We start from the raw sequence: 22,296 nt of genomic DNA, 5'->3' as shown, positions 1-22,296 counted from the left end.
CTTAGTTTTGCTGGTGGCCCATACTGATTGATATTTCCCAAAGCGGTTAATCAATCCATAATTATCTACACTTTGACATATTTTGAACAAATGGAGCAAAAACCCATCACTGAGAAACCAAAGGGTAAAGAGTTATGTAATGGACAACAGGTGTTTTCTATCTTATCTGAGATATCATGGTGTAAATATATAAAAACCAAAAGGAACCCAGGTTTACAATGTACAATTACAATAATAATGGACCTCAAGCATTATGATTGAACTACTCTTGATAGGTGTCATTGCTGCACTTACTATATTCATTGGTTATAAACCATTGAAAGCATTATTAGTAAAATCATCAACCTCAACAGATCAAAAATCAACTTCTTCTGCTGGTAAGAAGAAATTTTATGATGAAAATGCACCAATTCCAGAACCAACTCCATTAATGATTACACCTGAACAAGTTAAAACTTATGATGATAGACCTTGGAGACCATTCCGTTGGCCATATCATCAAACCATGAGCATTTTTAAATTAGATGTTAATCATTGGTTAGATATGGATAAATATTACTGGCATTATATCCAAGAAAAAGAACGTATCCATCATGAATATGGAGATGATAACTTCGGTTGGTTACCTGAAGCTGAAGATGCATGTATTGAATTGATGGAGATGGTTACTCAACATATGTTGAAACGTTATCCTTTATTATTTAAAAGTGAAGATGGTGGTGTTCATGTTAAAAATGAATTAACTGGTGAATTGTTAGATATGTCACGTCCTTTGAAAGAACATCCATTACTTTATGTTTCCAAAATGGCTAAGGAAGATTTCTACGTTGTTTTGAAAAGAGATGATGGATTACACTATTTAGTTGCAGCTGCAGTTCCATTCCCTGGTGGATCTTTTGGAATCAAGGCTAAATTAGGTAGAAATCTAGATGTTATTCATAATGATGTTCCATATTATGAATCTAAATTGAAGAAATCTATGGAAAGATGGTTTGGTAAAATGACTGCAAGTGATTTAGTTGAAAGAGCTTCTTGGTATATGTCATGGGATCATAAATTATTGTGCAGTAATGTTTATGCCTTAAAAGAAGGTGAAAAAGTTGATTCATCAGTTTTACCAACAGAGTTTAATGTTAGAGTGGAACGTCAAACATTAAGAAGATTACCAAAGAGTAAAGCCATCATTTTCACAAATCATCCAGTTTATTATTCAGTTGAAGAAATGAAAGATGAACCATTAGTCCCTTCATTAATTAAAAAAATCATCTTTGAAGGTCCTCAAGATATCATCAAGTACAAAAATTTTGAAAGTTTTAGAGATCATATTGCCCCATATTTAGATGGATTAATCAAACGTCAAATTGATAAAGGATTAATCAAAGAAGATACTCCATTGAAAACATTACCATCATATCCATTTGCTCAATGGGTAGAACAAAGTGATGAAGTTAAAGGTTGGAATAAGGCAATGTTGGAAAGAAGTGACGCTGCACATGCATCAAAAGCACAACAAAAAGCTACATAGAAGTTGGTTTTTATTATTCTCATTTATTTATTCAGTTCTAATTTTTTATACACAGTTTTACTTAATATAAAACATTGTAAACTGTTCTAAGAATTGTTCGATTCCTGGTAAGGAGATGACGCCATAGATAGTATCAAATCATAGCGTTGATTCAGATACTTCACACGCCCGCTCCAGCTGGAATCATCATCACACGAGTAATCTTCTCTCGAACCCGTTGTAGAGAGTAGTCAGCCTGAATAAGAGATTTCTCTCTAAGTCACTGGTACCCTACAATAATACGGGTTCTTGTACAATAGAGAAGAGGAAAAAATTTATCAAAGAGAAAGAGGTTGGAAAATTCAAAGATTTTTTTTTATACAGAGGTTCGAGGTGGTGTTGGGATGTGGATTTCTCGAGGGGCGGTTTTAATTTTCATAAAGTTTAAGGGCATCGTCAAGATTCAATTGAGTGTAGGGAAAAAGGGCATAAGAATGAAGTTATTGTGGTTAAGCTTAGTGTTGGGATCAATCATAAGGCTTGTGCTTGGTGCCACTGTCGAAGGGTTCTTGGAATTACCTGGAGAATTGACGAATTTAGATTTGGTTCATACATCAATTGATCTCCAAGAGATAACAACTGATTTGGATAGAAACCCAATCAAGAGAAGTGCATTCATCAATCACGAAGGTGTTTTCAAATTTAATCAAGTGCCAAAAGGCTCATATATCTTATCATTGGCTCACATTGAGTATAATTTAGTCCCTTTCAAATCAAGAGTTGATGTTGATGATGCTGGTGAAGTTTCTGTGCATTTAGTTCAAGGTGCTCAAAAATGGGAGGAAACTGGACTTGAAATTCCACATCCTATTAGAGTCATCCCGAATACTAAATTCCCAGAAAGACAATATATCAAGAAAAGAGTTCCAGGTATTTTAGAAAGTGGACCAATTGCTACAGTGGTTAATAATCCATTATATTTGGCTGGTATTTTCTTTGTCATTATAGCAGTTGCTGCCCCATATCTACTAGAGAAATTCGATCCTGAAGCTGCAAAAATAATGAAGGAAACTAAGGCTCAAAGACAAAGTAGATCTAGTGCAGCTGCTTTGAAAGCTGCAGATAATACACTAAACTTTGACATTGGGGAAAAGATTGGGAACAGCAGGGCTGCCAAAGTAGGATCAGATGAATCCAGGAAGTGAAATTGACATTCCTTCAGCATATTAAATCGATTTGTATATTAATTGTAAGCCACAATTTTGAAAGGTAAAGCTTTGTATAGTAGTCGGAAGTCACGTGATAGAACAATAGCCCTCGCATTTCCTCTTTGGGTGATAGATGGTACCTGACACAAAGGAACAGCTCGTGCTGGCTATGTTTGAAGCAGGGCTTGACTGTTGAAGAAAGACTTAAGAAAGCATCTCAAGTCAGCCTGACCATACAAATCCAAAGTCACTCGAGCTCAACAAAGTTGTCATTGAATTATTTTATTTTTAGTGCACGGGTGCTGATAATTAATTAATTAGTACAGCTTTATTATACCTTGTGCCAAGTTGTTGATATTTTTGAACTTTTTCTCTGGATTTGCTAATAATAATCGTTTTAACCCTCGAGACATAACTGAATGAATAATTAATAAATATCAAAGGGACTCCACAAACAATAGAAACTTCCCAATCAACTGCTCCAACTCACTCAGATCAACTGAATTACTTTTCCAATCGTTTACACTCCCTTTGTTGCTGCTGGTAGAATGCAAACATAGAATCTTATCATGAATACAACTCTCCTGAAACTTTCCACAATCAAAGAAGTCATCCCGCCAGTCTCTGTGAAAATCGTCTCTTTATGTCTACTGTGGTACTTTGTGTCCTCACTCTCGTCTCAGTTGACAAAAAGCATCTTGAATGACTTCCCATTTCCTTTGGCTTTAGGTGAATGCCAATTTGTTATTGTGTTTTCATTATGTGCCATGACAACAATCATTTTATCAAAATTACCAAAAATTCATGCTATGTTCCCACCAGGCTCAGTCCCTCCTTTGAATGCTGCTCCTATATTGAAGCCAGATAGACATATCCTTATAACGGTTCTTCCTTTAGGTTGTTTCCAATTCTTGGGTAAATTGTTTTCCCATAGTGCCACAGCATTGGTTCCAGTTTCAACAGTTGCTGGTGTAAAGACATTATCTCCATTGATTTTGGTGACTACTTATAGATTACTATACAATGTTAGATTTCCTACTTCAACTTATCTGTCATTGATACCGTTAGTCTCTGGGATTTTGCTAATTGTTGTTGCTGATACCCATGATACATTGATTACAACTACTGCTAGTACACAATACACCGGGATATTATATGCTGCTTTATCACTTGTGGTTTTCGTTGCACAAAACATTTATGGGAAAACTGTCTTTACATATAATCAAAAATCTATAAATGATCATGCAGAATTAGCATTGGCTCATGATGATGAACAACAAAACAAATCCAATGAAAGACCAATATTACCAATTGCAAGTGATCATTCAAGAGAAGGAAAAGAGATAGAACAAGCCAAAAGATACCAGTCTTATGAATTGAAAGTTGAAAAGTCACAACTTTCGTCCTTTCCAAAGATCAGAAACAAATATGATAAGCTGACTTTATTATTATACTGTTCCGCAGTTGGATTATTACTTTCATTACCATGGTTTGTCTTCATCGAAGCTCCACATTTCTTCAAACTAGATACAAGCACAGATGTGACAGAGGCTCAATTGATTCATATCCCTTGGAATCTTCTAATAATTAACGGATTTACCCATTTCTTGCAATCTCTAATTGCATTCCATTTATTAGGTGCTATTCCAACTGTTAGTTATTCAGTTGCAAGTATGATGAAGAAAATTACAATCATTGTGGTTAGTATGATGTTCACGGGGCATCAAATCACAGGAATCCAATTCATTGGGCTATCTTTAACTGCTATTGGATTATATTCATATGATAGATGGGGAGGAAATAAATCTCATTAGAGAAAAATCAACACTATACAAATTTTCAGTTCAAAATAATAGTAATGGGCAGGAACATACTACTTATTTGTTTTTTATTACAATTTTATTTATACCTTTGGTGCAGAATCTTTTTTATTTTTTTGAAGGCTAGCTTATACAATATTTTTTTTATTTAATTAGGATCGAGCAGGTGCGCTTGATAAAGTAATATATCTTCAACATACTCAACAACATTCTGTAGCTATCTCCAAACCGCAACTCTTCCATTAACATCCCCTGCAACAATCTCAACATTACCAATACGTTCACCTTCATGATTCACATAGCTTTTTAAATATGCCTCAACAATACTGATTTCTTCATTTTCATGTTTCGAATCCTTCTCATTATTGAACCTTATATGTCCTTTTTCTTGTAAACCCCATTCTCCTTGACTATTAACAGCTAATTCATCGAGTTTAATATCACCATTCGACCACCCTGTAAGGATGATTCCAATCTCTGACCAGTATTCATGACATTCAACATTTTGAGACTTGTTGAAATTTCCCAATTTTCTTGAAGTTGCAAAATTCAAACAAGTGATTGTGGAATCAGTAATATCAAACTCTTTGGAACAAATTAATTCCCCGTTGATAGTGAATAGTTGTAACGTTGACCCCACTGAAGTTGAAATCATTCCTGAATCATATGAAATTGCAACATGATCACAATTGGAACTAATCTTTCTAATAAACTTATACCTAGCTAAATCCCATAAATAACAATTTCCTTCAGAATCCAAACTTAATAATAGATTATATTCGGGAGATACTTTCAACTCAACAATTTCATAAAGATGTGCCCTTAATTGTGTTTCAAACTCCAATTGTTCATTGATAGTTTTGATTATCACATTATGATGCCATATATGGATAACACCATTAGATGAAGCTGTAATTATAATATCATCATTCACCTTAGCTAAAACTGTGATATCATCATCATGTAATCTCTCATATGATTTCCTATTTATAACCATTGAACCTTTACTTGTGCCTTGTTTGATCTCAGAATCTCCATTGAGAAATAGTTTAGGGTATCCTCTCCAAAATGCATCACCTGAATTATCGCTATGAGTTTTAAATTGAAGATAATGAATAGGTGAATGAAATTTTGTCTGATAAATTAACGTTGGAGCCTTCTTGATTTTTTCATATTTCAACCGAACTAAAGAAGTGACATCTTTGATGGGATGTGGTTTATTGAAAACTTGTAATGGAGTTTGACCAAAATTATGGATAATACCGGTTATTGATCTTCTTTCAATTTCATTATCAATTTTATCTAGATCAATTGCACCGTGATAACTCAAGTAGTTGAAAACATTCAAAGCATCAACAGCCTCTTGCCCCAATTGTTTAAATCCAAATATTAAATCAATCCATTCATGTAAATGTTCAGAAACATATGGACTTTCTAATGCTTCTTTATTCTTCTCGATAAAGATCTTAGGATCACCATGTGCCCATTTCGGTAATTCAACATCACTAATTTCAGTGCCATCTTGTAATTTACCAAACTCATACTTGTTCAAATTTGTTAAAAACTCTGGAAGAAAATAAAACTCTGGAATCAATTCACGAACATCTGTTGTATTCTCTCTTGATGCCGAATTCCATGCTTTCTCAATTGAATAGAAAAGTCTATCAGCATGGTCAAATTTACCACCTTGAAGTAACAAATATGATTGAACAAATGGTTCAAGTCTGATTAAAAACGAAGCAACAATCATAGCAGAAGAATAATGTGTACCATAATGGAAAGCTGGCGATTCTTCATCATCCAAGCTTTGTAACGCCTCATATCTTTCCTTAAATTGTGCAGCCCTTTGTGGAGTTTGAGCTCCCATAGGTTTTGATAAATCTCTAAAATTGGAAGGGTTTGATAAATCCAATTCATCACTTGTATAATCAGCAATAACCCATGGAAAAATTGGATATTGAGTCAAATCATTAAAAGTACGCCCAGCTAAAGTATTCAAAATCATCAAATAATAAAAATTTGACATTTCACCTCTTTGCCATTTCTTGGTAGCTTCAAGATAATTGATATAATCAGCACCAAATACACTAGCTAATTTGATTGATAAGTTTCTACCAGTAAGGCCAGATGTACTATTCAAATTAGTTTCTTTGAAAATAGCAGACAAATCACTATCAATATTGGAATTTGTAGCAACTGTTGAAAGTTTAACATAAATTGCATCTCTATCTTTTGTCTTTATGGAAGTAATCAAAAAACTACTACCATTACTGAAAAACATCTCCAAAGCAACATCACGAAGTAAGAATTGTCTCTTTGTGACTGAGGTCAGTTTGCCTAAATCCCAACTTTGAACACTATGATTATCAACAGTCTTAATTTCCGAAGTTTTTGGTCTTGGTTGTCCTGAAATAAGCTTTACGTTTGGATCTCTTTCACTGTCAGGTGCATCATCAATATCAATAATTTCATCATTTTCCGATTTATGGAAATAGTTTTGAATAAGATAAATATGTGTTTGACCCAAAATCAAAATACCTTCATTTATTTCCAAACCAACAACTTGACTGACATTCCAGAGCTCTTGAATTCTATCACCCGAGAATAAACTCTTCAATACTTTTCTGTTTTTATCATTGTATGTTCCAATAGATTCATCAGCGAGATCATTTTCAATCAACTCAAACGAGTTCAAGCTCAAAGATTCCACTTTTGGATGGCCATTTTGTACATCTTTAACTGCTTGCTTGACAGGTACCTCAATAGAAAAATTGACCTTTTGATCACTTGCCAAATCATCATAGGGTAATAATCTTTTACGCATTCTATCACTGCCCTCCATGTAATCAAGTGTCCACCTTTTATTCAGTTCTTCAGTATTAAAATTAGTATTAATAAATTTTGAGGTATCTAATTTCAACTTGTTGAACGATGTGATGTAGAATTGTAAGTTATCTTGTTGATCTTGGGCATGTCTGGATAGCCTATTAGCTTCATTAGAAACAACTTTGACTCTGAGTACTTCATTATCATTCTTCAACAACTTGGATAAAGCTTCAATATTTTCATACTTTATCTTGATAAATTGATCATGTTTGACAAAAAGATCAGTCATCTTCTGTTCGGATGTTTCACGTTGTTGTTTGGTCAACCTTTTAGTAATTTTGTTGGCAAACCCATCTAGGTGGCTCTTAAAAGTGGTTCTCAATTTAGTGTCAGTTTCTAGTTGGTGAACAAGATCTTCATCATTGACAGACAAAATGGCATCAAGAAATCTAGAAGTTGAATTATAATTCTTGAATGTTATAGAGGAACAAATGGATGCCAAATCATGTTGACGACGCATCAAAAGAATTCTCAAGCAGTTCAAAGCCAAGCTTGTGGTAACACTATGCCCCATTGTTGAAATTTCAAGAAGAAAACAAACCAAGTTTGAAACACAATCATTTGTCAAGCAACCAACATCAAACAAATTCTGTTGATGAAATAGCAGTATTTTCAAAAAGTTCTCAGTTTGTTCAACCGAATCAGTACCTGTGAGAACATACATCAATACGGTAGTAGCATTTGTAATGTTTTTCTTTATGTTGATGAAACTTCCACCCTTTGTGTTCTTATTGGAGTTTTTGTATGCCTCAATGATATCAAGCAGAACTGTCAAATAGTTAAAATAATCTTTCAAGTTCCATTCAAAATCCAAGAGTTTCTCATTCATAAAGTTGAGAAATACAGCCAAGCTTGAAAGCTCAACACCACCAGTGGTAAACAATACTTCAAACTCTGATGAAAATTCCTGGAGGTGGACAATAACTTTTGGGAACACAAGAGACAAGAATAGTGTTTTTGTTGCATCTGAAGTTTGATCCTCAGACTTCATTAAAAACGTATTAATATAAGATTCCAAAGCATTTGGATCACCTTTGAAAAGCTTTGATAAAATGATTCTTGATAAAAATTGAACAATTTTCTCTGACGAGTCAAAATAAATCGTAGTGTTCTGTGGTTTTGTTAAAAGAATAATCAAGTTGCATAATTTGTTAATGAACAGCTTATCGTTCTGGAAAAATCTTTCTGTACTCTTTAACTCTTCTGAAGCTCTTGATAGAAAGTTGATGTATGAATCTATCAACTGAGAGATCTTGTCATGAGAATCGGCTTTGAAAATATCATTCAAAACTGTCCACTCTAATGAGTCCAAAATGAGATAATGCAATTCTGGAATGACCAATGAATCATAAGTTGTTATCAAATCAGAAACTTCAGCATCCAACTTGCTAAAATTCAAATCATACTGATATTGGCCAAAAGAACCTTTCACCAACACATTTGTTTCAACCTTATCAAATTTAACATCTCTCAAAGCACTGAACAAGATTTTTAATCCATTGTTTTTCAAAAAGATGTCATATGATTTGCTTGTCATTAGAAATATCTTGAGTATTAATGTCAATGTTGTATCAACAATAACTTTATTTTTATTACCAAGTTGAATCACAAGGAGAATCCATTTAACAGACACAGTACTGAATAATTTTTTCCAATAATTGATATTTGAAATTAATGGATCTAAGAATACTGTAGCCAACACTTTCAAAACAAGGGTTGCTGTAAACTCATTACCTTCATTGAGCGAGTATACCACAAATGATGATAGGGATTTCACATTATCAGAAGTCAAATTTGACTTCATTAGTAGCAAAAGAGTATCAAATAGTATTTCCTCCATATCTTCAGAAAAATACCCTTGACTCAAAAAATTGAGAATTCTTTTCACAACTTTCAACTTCTTCAACTTCAACACATTGAAAGTGCTATATTTGCACTCTCTGGTGAAAACCGTGAATTGGAAAATCAAAAACTTTACCAGCTTGAGGTTTTCTGGTTTTGATTCATCATCTATTGGTTTCCAAAGATTGAAGTCAAGTATCAAACACTCATAGGCTAATGGATTTGAAATAGTGGAGTTAAACGGAGATAAACTATTATAGCCAACAAATCCAAGTATCAAGTCAAGAAAATTGATATTAAGGTTTTCACGAAATTCTGCTTTTTTGACTTTTAAGAGTGTTGATAAGATTTGGTAACCATTTAATGTTTCCATTTCGATGACAAACTTCCAATTGGTATTGATGAGTTTGAGCAAAACGCTTGTTGATTGAAATAAAGACTCCATATTTTGAGAAGACTCAATAAGCTTTAGTAGCAGCTGGATTCCACCAATTGAGTAGAATACCTCATGTGTGCTCTGTGATGTGTAAGAAAAAATATTGCCAGTAACCTTGGCTTTAGATGAGTCCAAAGAAACCAACATATCATCCCCTACTCTCAAGAATTCACTTTCAATCCCTGCCCTAATATTCATCAGCAAATTATTTTTTTCAACTTTCAATGCAAGGTCTTCCAAGCCTATATCACCATCAGTATTATTTAACACCTCCAGTAGCCTTAAGTTGAAACGGGTTCTATCAAATGTATTCAAAAACCTCATCAAATTGTCATCTGAATAATCACCATTGTAGTCAACCCCCAAATAAAATGACATCAATATCCATTCAGTTGGTTGAATTTCATTAAGCATCAAGAAATTTGACAAGTTGAAATCACATTTGGCAGAGCCCAAAGAAACAGTAGCCTGAAACCCATCACCTGAAGATTCGAATTGGCTTCTATCCTTCAAGGAATAGATACACCGTATCTGTTCAACAAATTCACCATCCACATAAAGTTTTATTTTGGCTCTCATTGTGCTCCCACTAGATGACCGTGATAACTGATGTAAAAATACGATATGGTAATAGCGACATTCTTCAAACTGGAAACCATCGAATTTGCCCACAAGCCTGCTTCTGTGATATAGAAACAATTTCCCATCCTCAAGCCGCACCTGAGTACCAGTAGTATCTGTAAATAAAGTGAAACTCTTTGTGTAATTGAATTTCACCCAAAACTGGTAGGTATAACCAAATATTGGTATCTTTTGGGTAACAGTAAGCTCGACTGCCGAGTCTTTGAAATGCAAATGATTGGTTGTCTGTATATCTATTAATGACGACAAAAGTGAGGTGACGTTTTGAGTTTTTTCTATGGATTTGGGTTCTGAAATGTGATGTATGATCTTCAGTAACTCTATTGGTCTTAATTTAGACTCAGAAAGATGAATGAAAAGTTTAGCAACAAACTCATCATATTCTGTATCTATGATTTTATTTGAAACGATGTGTAAGATTCCTGGTGACTGCGATATGATATGTTTGTTTCTATCTGATTTGGTACTGCTTTTCAAAATGAATTGAATTAAGAAGGTTTGCAAAAAATACTGATCTGGGTCATCAGTGTCAGAGTTAAACGCAACACATAGTGTCAAGAAAAGAAGATTCAAGTGCTGAATATTGTTTGAGTCTTGCTCTATTTCATTGAAATTGTCAAAGAACTGGTCTATAAGGTCTGGTATAACATCGAGTGTTGTTGTGTCTTTTTCTAAATCATAAATCTTGGACAATATAGGTTCTGCGTACTCAAGTAGCTGAGGGCCCTGTTTACCATCAAAGCATATACTATCTGATAGCAGCTCTAGGATGATAGAAGATCTGTTGATGGATTCATCTTCTGAAGTGGCAACAACATCTTGAATCTCGCTGTTGATATTCTGTGATATTTCCTTGTAGTTTGACGTGCTGATTTCCGCCAGATACTTGTCAAGGTTCTTCAATTGGACCATGACACCATCTGAATCTCTTCAAGCACTTCAATTCTAGCTACTTCAATTGGATTTTATGGAGGATGCTGTTGGTTGGCTGTTGATTGAACCAGAAAAGGCACTGGAGGCAGACGAGCACCTTTTCCGTTGTCTAAATCTGATCCGCCAATTTTGGCAGTGCCAGTAAGCCTACAATCAACCAAACGAGCCGAACATTATCATAGAAAAGGGTAAAGGTGGTAAATGCGCTGAAAGTACGAGTAACATTATTAGGTAGTAATGAGTTATTGATAATATTGTGTACCATTTATTTGTACGGTGTAAGAATTGTTGTTTATTGAGTTGTTCAAACTTCTAAAACACTGCACAAATGAATAAATAATGTAATAAATAGTTAAATAAATAAGTGAATAAATATGTTTGGTTAAATCCAGTTTAATAAATAAGTAAATGAATAATGGAACGCTTTTTGATGTTTGATCATCTGTAAGGAGTATCATAATCCAAACAGTATTGAATTTCTTGTTCCCATTTATCACCATTAGAAAGCAATTTCTCCTTGTTGTACAATAATTCTTCTCTTGTCTCAGTGGAATATTCAACATTTGGGGTTTCAACAATAGCATCAACAGGACATGATTCTTGACATAATCCACAATAAATACATTTGGTCATATCAATATCATATTTATAAGTACGACGTGAACCATCCATTCTTTCTTCAGCTTCAATTGTAATTGCTTGAGCTGGACAGATAGCTTCACAAAGTTTACAAGCAATACAACGTTCTTCACCAGATGGATATCTTCTTAATGCATGTTCACCTCTAAATCTTGGAGAAATTGGACCTTTTTCAAAAGGATAATAAATAGTGTAAGGGGCTCTGAAATATTGTTCAAGCACAATATACATCCCACGAAACATTTCAGCTAATAAGAAAAACTTTGTAGCTTTGTCCAATGCAGATTCACCACTCTCCTCCCATGTTTTAGGTTTTGGTAATCTAAAGTCATCTGGATAACTTGAAGCAATAGACCCACCAGCAGCTAATGTTGGTTTTGCCCTGAGCAAAGTTGATGACAAGTAACGACGTGAAATGAATTGTGGGCGATTGATGATACTTCTAAACATCTTGACTCCTTTCACCTATGGTATAAGACTGTATTCACTTTCCGAAACAAAGACAGAAACAACTATTTGAAATTAATTTTTTCCTTATAAAACTTCAGCTGAAATATTCTGATAGTCTCTTGTATCTAATAGCCCTTTGGTGTTGCTGATTGTATCTGAAAGTTCAGTGTTGTTTGGTGCTGAATAAGGGATCATTTCTCCCATTCCAATTCGCTCTTCAAAAAAAAAAAAAAAAAAAAACACGTGTTACGCGCAACACAGTAATAATCTTTCACTTAAAATTTTACTACAAAAGGCTGCGTTTTTGACAGACATGAATCGAATGTGTATTGTTCCCATCTATATCAAAGGTTCAACTCCAACTAATCTTTGAAACGTCTTCTGGTCTCTGACCTTGAGCCTCACTTTGAACTCAAATGGCTCAATCGCAACTGAATCTGGTATTGAGTTCAATTTGAATGGATTCAACTCCATAAGATTATTCCTATCCAAAGGTGGTTCAATCTTATATAGAATCAATAATCTAGTTAAAGCAACATACATCTCCTTCATGGCCAAATGTGACCCAGCACACATTCTTGAACCAGCTCCGAATGTAAATAGATTTGTACCTTCCTCCATAACTTTCAATTTTTTATCAGCATCTAGGTATCTCAAGGGTTCAAAGTAATATGGATTTTCAAAATGTCTTGTATCATGATTAGCTGCAAATGCATTCATGAACATGATTGTTCCCTTCGGTATCACTGCATCTCTATAGATGATATCCTTTGATGTTGCACGAGGTAAACTTGTTGGTAAAACTGAAAAATACCTAAGGCCTTCCTTCAATAAGGCCTCGACATAATCAACCTTATATTCAGCGCAACACTCATTGTACGCAGTCTCCAAATCACCATACTGCTTTAAAATTTCAGTAACAGCAACTTCCTGCATGGCAGCGCCAGTAGTAGGTTGTGATAGATGACCCAGTATGTGATTGAGAACTAATGGTGTATTATCTAAACCTGCACTAACCATGGTCAAGCAAACAGATTTTAGTTCATCTTCAGTAACTTGAGGAAACTCGGGACACCCACGAAGGGCCTTACTAACAATAGATTCTTCATAATCTTCTCCATTTAGCATCTTTTCCTTCAAGCCATTGATGAATTTGGCCATGTAAATGTCTCTTCTATCTCTAAAATTATTTGCCATTTCTGTCTTTTTCCCAAAAGGAATAAACCTAAGAATTGGAAGATAATCTTGTAAATTGGAGCTATGACCTCTTAACCGAACAATTATATTCTCAACATGAGTAATCTCATCAAACAATTTACATTTGTCACTATGTTCAACCTTAACAAGATACCCGTATGTGATATAAAGACTAACTCTTAAAACAAAACCTTGAAGTAGTTTGAACAAATCAATATCCTTGTCTTTTGAATGATGTTCAATGAGATCTCTTTGAACTTCTATTCTCTTGAACATGTTTGTGCATTCATCACTGATCAACCCTCTCAATTCTTCAACCATTTTCCTATTCAATGAAGTTGCCACAATCTTCTTCTTTTTCTTGTAAGATTCACCATAAGGAGTTGTACCAATGGTAAATCCTTGTGTTTTGGAAACAACAGAATGGAACGTATACAAGATAGGTCTTGAGTTATTAGCATCTCTATTCTTGATCCATAATTCCTTGACAGAATCATACGAATTAGCAACAACAACCATTCTTGTACCCAATCTCATTTGGACGACATCACCATGTGTTTTTGCCCATTTCATATACCTCTCAGCAGGATTTGATAAGACTTGAAATAGGTTACCAACAATTGGATAACCTGGAACTGATGGAAGGTTTTTAATTCTAGTTGGAGCTAGAATTCCAATAAAATCCAATAACAACCAACTAATAACCAACAAAAAAGGAAAGATCAATAAGAGCTGACCATCTGGAAACAATTAGTATCTCTAATTTCATCAATCATTGAACATAAGGTATAGAATACTGAAACGGTCCAAAACGTCACTGGTTGTGAATTTGTCTGTCAACATATTTTGTTTTAAATTTTATTTTATTTTTTGATCTTTGATCAAGTTTTCTAGTTTCTAGATGTTTTCTTTTCAGCTTTACGCCTAAAGTGATTTATTTGCAAAAGAAATTAGCTAAATGAGTGGTTTTTCTGCTATGATTAGCAAGTTTTTTAATGTTCGTTATGATATGTGAAATCTATCTTGAGTTTGAATAAGAATCTCGATTTTTTTTTCTATATAGATTTGAGAATTTGAGATTCCTCCACAAAAACCAGGAACATGCCAAACTACAAAATCTTACGAGACACCAATATGATGTACAGTTTTTTAGATCATAGATGTCATATCTCTGTAGTTTAAATAATAAATAAATAAATAATTTCAATAAATAAGTAAATAAATAGGAATAAATAAATAGGAATAAATCGAAAAAATCTAACGATCAATTCTCTTGATGAATTAAAACGCCCTATTTCTTTGGCTCATCCTTGTTTTCAGGTTCTGGCTCAGGTTCTGGGGTTGGGAATTTGAAAGATTCTGGGGTTTCATCTCTACCAGCACCAACTTGTTCCCAGACAGACGAACCAACAGAAAAGTTTCTAAATGCTTGTGTCAATTCCAAAGGTCTATAAACCACCCTCTTCTTTTCTTCATCCCAATAACATTCTTCATAACCAGTTGTTGGGAAATCTTTTCTCAATGGATGACCAGTGAATCCATAATCTGTCAAGATTCTTCTTAAATCTGGATGACCTTCAAAGAAGACACCATACATGTCATAAGTCTCCCTTTCATACCAGTTTGCACCTTCATATAAGCTGGTGATACTTGGAACAGGTGACACTTCTGACGCATAGGTTTTAATTCTGATTCTAGAATTGAAACGAACTGATAACAAATGGTAAACAACATCAAATCTGTTTGTTCTTGAAGGATAATCAACACCAGTCACGTCAACGATTGATTTGAATTGAGAAGATGTATGATTTTTCAAAAAGGTCAAGGTTGGAATCACAGCAGTTGGACCAATGTATAGGACTAATTCATCTTTCCAAACAGAGAATTTCTGGATAAACTTTGGTAATGCAGTGATTAAATATTGTCCAAATTTATGTAACTCTTCACTTTGTTCCTTATATTGATCAGCTGGATTGACAATTGGTTCTTCAACATGACCAGGGTCTAATAGAAAACGATTAGTATCAATAATTGATCAGATTCTCACACTCTATACTCACCTTGTCTAGGTAAAGATTTCAAATCTTTCAAAGGTTCATAAGCTTGCAATTTTGCTAATGTGTAGGAAAGCGAGCGAACTCCAACAAAAGTGCTCGGTCTGAGCTTTTTCAGTGCGTTTCTTCTTGCTGCCAAACGTATCATTGTCCTGATGAACTTCTTACAATATGAGTTCGTTCTCCGTACTTATTTTACTCCCTTCGTTGATTGTTTTTTTAAGGATCAAGGTTGGCCCTTTTTCTGAGGACCAGTGCCAGTAACCATTTCGCGAAACTTTACACTGTATTATACTTTCTCCTACAAATTCAAATAAAAAGAACCCATTAACCTCTATTTAAACGTATTAAGCTCTGTTGGCAGTTCTTGGTTTAGCACGGATGATGTTGTCAACTCTTAACAACACTTCGGCAGCTTCAGCAGCTGAACCAACAACAGCTTTTTTCAATTTGTATGATTCAACAATACCCAATTCTCTGACATCAGTGATGACACCATTATCCAAATCTAAACCTGAAGTAGTCATCCCGTTGTAGATCGCAGATCTTAGTTTAGTTATTAACTCACTTGAGTCGAAACCAGCATTGTCTGCCAAAATAGTTGGTAATTGTCTCAAGGCTCTAGCAAAAGCTTCAACAGCTAAAGATTTTTTACCATCAACGTTTTGGGCTGCAGTATCAACAGCTTTTGACATAATCATTTCTGAACAACCGGCACCTAAAACGGTTCTTGTTTCTTTAGTAGTTTGTGACAAGACTGATAAAGCATCATGCAAAGAACGGTCAGCTTCATCCAAAACTTGTTCAGTAGCACCTCTCAAAACAATAGTACAAGCTTGACCAGCTGCACATCCTGAGAATTTAGTCATGACATCTTCACCAATGATAACTTCTTCAACAGATTTACAAGTACCCAAGGTAACTAATTCTGGATTATCAAAAGTAGATGCAACTTCACCACCGGTAACTAAAGCTAGTCTTTCAACACCTTCGAAATCAGCATGTTCAATTGAGTTAATACCAGCATCTGTGAATAATTGTTCTGGGTAATCATAAATCAATTGTCTATTTATGAAACAGTTGACACCAAATTTGGTGATTTTGTTAATTTTATTCTTCATTTTTTCCTTTTCGGCTTTTTCTAATTCAGCTAATTTTGAAGTGGAGTCAACTTTGAATTTAGCACCAAAGATTTTAACTTTATCAGTATCTAATGAAGTATTGGCAATTAAGATTTTAGCATTCTCAATTTTTTTAGGTTGACTGTTACCAAATCTTTTGTTCAAAATGAAACCTTCATCTAGGAAGGAATCTGATAATTTACCACCAATTTTCTTTATTATTTGAATATGTTCCAAGTTTGTAGAACCATTTAAACGTAAAATGGCATCAACTGCTAATTTAGCAAAATATTCTTTATCTTGTGACAAAATTTTTGATGAAAGTGTAGTTCTTGCAATACTTAATAAATCTTCGTAAAATTTGTCAGAATCTTTTGAGTTATCTATAGCAGCTTTTTCCAAACTTGATAGAGCAGCTTGTGTGGCAATTCTAAAACCTTCAATGATAGTTTGAGGGTGAATTCTTTGATCTATTAATTTTTCTGATTCTCTTAATAATTCAGCAGCTAAAACAGTAACTGAAGTTGTACCATCACCAACTTCATCATCTTGAACTTTTGATATGTTGACTAAAACTTTTGCTGCAGGATTATCTAATGGGATGGATTTTAAGATAGTAGCACCATCATTTGTGACTAATGCTTGATCTGAAGAAGCAGATTGTAATAATTTATCCATACCTTTTGGACCTAAAGTAGATTTAACCAAATCACCAACTGCGATGGCACCAACGAATGCTGAAAGACGAGCATTCTCAGCTCTTTCTTCTGTGACTTGATCACCGTAAATTTGAACACTCTGAATCAATTGTTAGTACTAATTCCACGATCGAAAACATATAAAACACTCACCATTTCTCTAACTGTCCAATCAATCCAATACCACCAAGATGTTTGATCGATCTCACTGTCGCCATTTTCAGTTTTTCAAAAGCGCGTTACAGAGCTCAAAAAAAAAATTGGTGCTTCATATCCGGGTAAAGTTCGCGGTATAATCTCTTATAAACTCAGTCTTTCTACAATGTCTGTAAGTTACTCTATAATAAAATTTTATAATTGTACAATGTATGAAGTGAATATCGCTCATTTATCCAATAATAGTCCATATTTTTTCTTCTTCTTTTGCTTCCCAAATTCTCAAAGATCAATATCATTACTTCTTTCTTCATACAACTTCAACAAATGTTCCAATCTCTTTCTCTCGACTTTCTCCTTCTCCAATTCTGATTTATATGTGGTATGCATTTCATTCACAAGCTTTTTAAACTCGTTTCTTAGGACTGATATACTGGAGTTGAACTTTGGTGACGAAGGTGATCCATTTCTATGAGTGTTGATGTTTTGTTGCAATAATGGAGTCTTTGGATTTGAGTAATATTTAGATCTGGAATTTTCATTGTTGTTTTCAACTGTTGTCACAGTCAATCCAGTCACCGGGGAAATTGGTGATAAGGATGGTTTGTCAGGGCTTGAAGTTGTTGATTTTAAGTCACCATTTGTATGAATATAACCAAGATTGTCAATTTTTAATAGGGCAACTTGTTTCTGTAAATCATAAATTTCCTTCATTTTCTCATCCAGAGTTTTTTCTAAAACATTCTTTTCATGCTCCACAAGAATTGATCTTTGGTTAGATCTTTCTAATGCTATGGCGTTTTCAGCCAGTTGTTTTTCTAATGCAGCTTTTTTGTTTTTATGAGTGTTCATGACACTTGAATTCAAATTACGTTCATCTTCATACTGTCTAGTCAAATATTGATGAGCAAACTGTAAATCTTTTAAAGCAGTTTTCAAGTGAGTAATCTCATTCTCGTTATCAATGGATTTGGTTTTAACATCTCTAGAGTCACCCACAATGGCATTTTGAGAAAGTAATGTATCCAAGCAACTTTTGGCCCATTCTATTTTTGAATCATCTTGTGAAGTTGAAATAGGTGTTGGTAAGATGACATTTCTTTGAACTGCAACAGATGCTATATGTGACAAAAGTTCATCTGTCTCCCTATCTTCCTTGGGCTGAACAACTGACGGTATTTCTATGTTGAAGTTTTCAAAGTAACATAATGAGAATGCAAGAATATATTGGTGGTACAAAGTTTCAATTGAACGTTCGATATCTTTGGTGATTTCTTCAAACTTCAGGCTCAAAGCCTCGTTAGAATCTATAATTTTTTGAATGGAGTTCGATTGTATGTTTTGGCTAGTTGTGTTTGAAAACAGTGATTCGATAATTTTGAAATTGCTTTGTAATTCAAAGCCAAGTTGTTTTTTTGTAAATTTTGATTCTTGTAGAGTCTTTTGTAACGTTTGAATTTCACTCAATGACATCAATTTTTCACTAGGGTTAAGTTGGGTTAGGGCGTACTCTGTTAATAACTTGATTTTAAGATGACTAGACCCAGCATCATCGGACAATTCGTTCTGTAATGGACCACTCAGTATATCATTTCTTTTTAAGGTAGCAGCACCAATTTCGCTATGGTATAAATCTTTAACATGATTCTTTGACGCTAAAAATTGATCAATGTTAGAGAATCCATTTGAGTTTTTGGCAATTTTAACAGCCCTATCAAAATTAGATTCTTCTGGTTTGTTAATGAACTCCTCAGGGAGTGTTGATTGGAAAGGAGAGTTTGATATAAGGGAAATACCCTGGTTCAATATGGCGCTCTCAGACATGATCACTCTTCACTAGCAGCACAACTATTGGGGCTATTTTGTTGCAGAAAAAAGGGCAGAATCAACAGGAGACCTTGTTGGGGCTGTTTGGCTTGATTCGACTGTGCACTTGAAAGCTTTGTGGCTTGTTGACGTCTTTTCTAAAGTTTGGTACGCGTTTGTTTGTTTTTTTCGTTTTTTTTGTTTATGATTTCGAGGTTTTGCATCTGCCAAAAAATCTCTGTTCTACATCTAGCAAAAATTTGAGAATATTACTTTAATCTGATTATAAGATCATGAAGGGCTGGAGCTCGTCTCATTAAACGATGCTCAGGAACTCTATATTCAGGATTTCAAGTCACCCAGACCTTGCTGGTCCGCACGCTGTTACTGTTGAAGGCCACTATTCCGCTATCAATCTTTCAAATAGGAACTTAACATCAACATTCAAGAAAGTGTGGATCTCGATAATGTTATTGAACATGGTGTGTTCTAACTGCCCAAAAGGCTGAATTGTCATGCTTCAAGAGACCAGGTTTGTTATTTTTCTCATTACCACCAATAGCCAAATAGTACTCTTTACTCAAAAATTCCAAAATACAACCCAGTAGGTTGTGATCGAAAAATCCAACATAAAGGAAAACGAAGATTTAAAAACTGGATGTTCGAAAATGATGGATTATAATTTGGGGTTGCTGAAGATCTTTGGATGTTGAATGATTTCATTTAACAACTATTAGGTAGAATAGAATTGTAAACCGTTTTCGCGATTTGTCAACAGTGGTTCGTTCAAATCAAAACACAGGACGAAAACATCTTGAATTGAAAGCCAAAAAGCATTTAAACATCAAAGAGTTGGTAAATTTTCTAAAATGAAGCTATAGCCATGGAATCTGAGACCCCCCTTGATCAAATACCCACCAAGCAACAAGGTCATATTCGACTTATCACGTTCAACATCAATGGTTATAGAACGGTTTTCCACTATCATCCATGGAATAAGTTGAGGAAATTTTCAAACATGTTCAACTCCTTATATGGAGACATAATCACACTACAAGAGATCAAAGTAGCTGCTAAAGATGTTGATAATAATATCGGAAGGTTGGAAGGTTATAATACTTTTCTGACTGTTCCATCATTGAAGAAAGGTTACTCTGGAGTTGGTGTTTATGTTAGGGTTCCAAAAGAGGATGAACCTGAAGCTGTTAAAACAGCACTCACTGTGGTAAAGGCTGAAGAAGGTCTTACAGGTGTTTTGAAATCACATGATACAAAGAAATCCTATAATCAGAGTGACAATTGTATTGGTGGGTACCCAAACCTTGATGAGGATGTTGCCCATCAGATTGACAGTGAGGGAAGATGTGTTGTAATTGAGACTGCAAATAATACTGTTGTGCTCTCGGTTTATTGTCCAGCTAATTCTATGGGGACTGAAGAAGGAGAACATTTCAGAATCCAATTTTTGGAAGCATTGTTCTCGAGAATAAGGAACTTGGAAGAGATGGGCAAACATGTTGTCCTTATGGGGGATATCAACGTATCCAGAGATTTGATCGATAGTGCAGATGGCATTAACCATCGTTTGAGAGAAGGACAATTACTCAAGGTTCAAGACAAGTTTGAAGATCTGAATAGTGAACAAACTATAAACTTTATCAGGCGTTCTGTGCCGCGAATGCTTTTGAACGAATTACTGATTGATAGTATTGATCAAGAGATGGAACTTGAGAAGCCAAGGATAATGCTGGACTTGGTAAGGAAAACTCAAGGAAGAAAACAAGGTCTTTATACGGTATGGAATACTTTGAAGAATTCAAGGCCTGGAAATTATGGTTCAAGAATTGATTTAATTTTAGCAACTGAAAGACTGGCAGAATGTTGTAAAGGTGCCAATATTTGGCCCTTCCTAATGGGGTCTGATCACTGTCCAGTATATTCAGATTTTGATGTCAGTTCAATATCAGGCGTGGCTTCAAAAGTTCCCCTTCCAAGGTTAGAGGCTAGATATGTTTACAAGTTATCTATGGGAAGTATTGATTCGATGTTTGCAAATATGGCTAAACGTAATGCTTCCACTATAGTCAATACGGCTGCTCCTGAATCAAAGAAGCAAAAAGTCGACACAGTGAAGCCACAGAGATCTCAAAACACTACTGCTAAATCAAGTATAAAACCTATCAAAGGACAGAATCAAATTTTGAGCTTCTTTAAACAAAAATCGGAAGAAACTGAACCTCAGGATGAGGACACCAAACAAAATGATGATGTTACTGTTATTGAAGAAATCAAACCACAAACTGAAGATACAAAAAACAAGTCACCATCAGCAACGCTTGGATCCACTGGTCAATTTTCACTGGTATCAGAGGAGATACCCAAGTGTCAGCATAACGAGCCATGTGTCTTGAAGACATCCATGACAAAAGAGAATAAAGGAAAGAAGTTTTGGACTTGTAAGAGGTCTAGAGGGCATTCAAATACAAAGGATGGTGAAAAAGAGTTCACCTGTGGTTATTTTCAATGGAAGTGAATAACAATCTGTATTTTATATTAAATCCATAATTGTAATAATATGCATTAGTTCTATTTCTATTGTAGTTTGGCAGACCTTATATCTAATTGCTTGTATGAAATGTGTGCTTTAATATGTTGATAACCGAATATTGATAAGTCCGTTATGAATGCTGTTATAGATGATGTAAATGTTAAAGCATCTTCTTTTTGAACCTTAGCAATGGCCTTCTTCCCTTTCGTTTCCACAATATCCACATCTATTGAGCTTCCAAAGACACCGTGTAACTGCTTCAAAGCCTGGAGAATGTAAGTTTTCCACGTTACAGTATCAACTTCAATGTTTTTGATGTTGTCCTCATTTTTATATTGAGGATCCACTGTTCTTCT

The 22,296-nt window shown here is 34.6% G+C and overlaps 10 protein-coding genes across 10 annotated transcripts; 4 read left to right on the top strand and 6 right to left on the bottom strand.

The window, feature by feature from the left end:
• Positions 1–253: 253 nt before the first annotated feature.
• WICANDRAFT_76932 (heme-dependent oxidative N-demethylase family protein) lies at positions 254–1,525 on the top strand (the record flags this gene model as incomplete). Its single annotated transcript, XM_019184472.1, has 1 exon — positions 254–1,525. The coding sequence occupies one exon, from the start codon at positions 254–256 to the stop codon at positions 1,523–1,525; it is 1,272 nt and encodes a 423-aa protein (XP_019041975.1).
• Positions 1,526–1,998: 473 nt separating this feature from the next.
• SOP4 (Sop4p) lies at positions 1,999–2,709 on the top strand (the record flags this gene model as incomplete). The annotated part of the gene is made up of 1 exon (XM_019184471.1): positions 1,999–2,709. The coding sequence occupies one exon, from the start codon at positions 1,999–2,001 to the stop codon at positions 2,707–2,709; it is 711 nt and encodes a 236-aa protein (XP_019041974.1).
• A 572-nt stretch (positions 2,710–3,281) lies between these two features.
• Positions 3,282–4,526, top strand: WICANDRAFT_26069 (uncharacterized protein; the record flags this gene model as incomplete). Its single annotated transcript, XM_019181225.1, has 1 exon — positions 3,282–4,526. The coding sequence occupies one exon, from the start codon at positions 3,282–3,284 to the stop codon at positions 4,524–4,526; it is 1,245 nt and encodes a 414-aa protein (XP_019041973.1).
• Positions 4,527–4,749: 223 nt separating this feature from the next.
• BPH1 (Bph1p) lies at positions 4,750–11,250 on the bottom strand (the record flags this gene model as incomplete). The annotated part of the gene is made up of 1 exon (XM_019184470.1): positions 4,750–11,250. The coding sequence occupies one exon, from the start codon at positions 11,248–11,250 to the stop codon at positions 4,750–4,752; it is 6,501 nt and encodes a 2,166-aa protein (XP_019041972.1).
• A 259-nt stretch (positions 11,251–11,509) lies between these two features.
• WICANDRAFT_88543 (NuoI/complex I 23 kDa subunit family protein) lies at positions 11,510–12,512 on the bottom strand. Its single transcript, XM_019186165.1, has one exon. It carries the CDS (start codon positions 12,358–12,360, stop codon positions 11,710–11,712), a length of 651 nt encoding a protein of 216 aa, XP_019041971.1. The 5' UTR covers positions 12,361–12,512; the 3' UTR covers positions 11,510–11,709.
• A 187-nt stretch (positions 12,513–12,699) lies between these two features.
• WICANDRAFT_99132 (uncharacterized protein) lies at positions 12,700–14,479 on the bottom strand (the record flags this gene model as incomplete). The annotated part of the gene is made up of 2 exons (XM_019186682.1): positions 14,295–14,479; positions 12,700–14,254 (listed from the first exon to the last, which is right to left on the bottom strand). Exons 1-2 carry the CDS (start codon positions 14,324–14,326, stop codon positions 12,700–12,702), a joined length of 1,587 nt encoding a protein of 528 aa, XP_019041970.1. The 5' UTR covers positions 14,327–14,479.
• Positions 14,480–14,848: 369 nt separating this feature from the next.
• WICANDRAFT_24743 (complex I 30 kDa subunit family protein) lies at positions 14,849–15,759 on the bottom strand (the record flags this gene model as incomplete). Its single annotated transcript, XM_019181052.1, has 2 exons — positions 14,849–15,561; positions 15,618–15,759. 2 exons carry the CDS (start codon positions 15,757–15,759, stop codon positions 14,849–14,851), a joined length of 855 nt encoding a protein of 284 aa, XP_019041969.1.
• Positions 15,760–15,958: 199 nt separating this feature from the next.
• CCT2 (chaperonin-containing T-complex subunit CCT2) lies at positions 15,959–17,648 on the bottom strand (the record flags this gene model as incomplete). Its single annotated transcript, XM_019185429.1, has 2 exons — positions 15,959–17,528; positions 17,584–17,648. 2 exons carry the CDS (start codon positions 17,646–17,648, stop codon positions 15,959–15,961), a joined length of 1,635 nt encoding a protein of 544 aa, XP_019041968.1.
• Positions 17,649–17,731: 83 nt separating this feature from the next.
• Positions 17,732–18,309, bottom strand: PEA2 (Pea2p). The gene has a single exon (XM_019186681.1). It carries the CDS (start codon positions 18,298–18,300, stop codon positions 17,869–17,871), a length of 432 nt encoding a protein of 143 aa, XP_019041967.1. The 5' UTR covers positions 18,301–18,309; the 3' UTR covers positions 17,732–17,868.
• A 1,966-nt stretch (positions 18,310–20,275) lies between these two features.
• APN2 (DNA-(apurinic or apyrimidinic site) lyase APN2) lies at positions 20,276–21,925 on the top strand (the record flags this gene model as incomplete). Its single annotated transcript, XM_019181390.1, has 2 exons — positions 20,276–21,560; positions 21,678–21,925. The coding sequence occupies 2 exons, from the start codon at positions 20,276–20,278 to the stop codon at positions 21,923–21,925; spliced, it is 1,533 nt and encodes a 510-aa protein (XP_019041966.1).
• Positions 21,926–22,296: the final 371 nt, after the last annotated feature.

The sequence above is a fragment of the Wickerhamomyces anomalus genome, assembly GCF_001661255.1.
Source record: "Wickerhamomyces anomalus NRRL Y-366-8 unplaced genomic scaffold WICANscaffold_1, whole genome shotgun sequence".
Classification (NCBI taxonomy): domain Eukaryota; kingdom Fungi; phylum Ascomycota; class Saccharomycetes; order Phaffomycetales; family Wickerhamomycetaceae; genus Hansenula; species Hansenula anomala.
The sequence above is the reverse complement of the archived record's forward strand: the minus strand, read 5'-3'. Positions and strand labels throughout refer to the sequence as shown.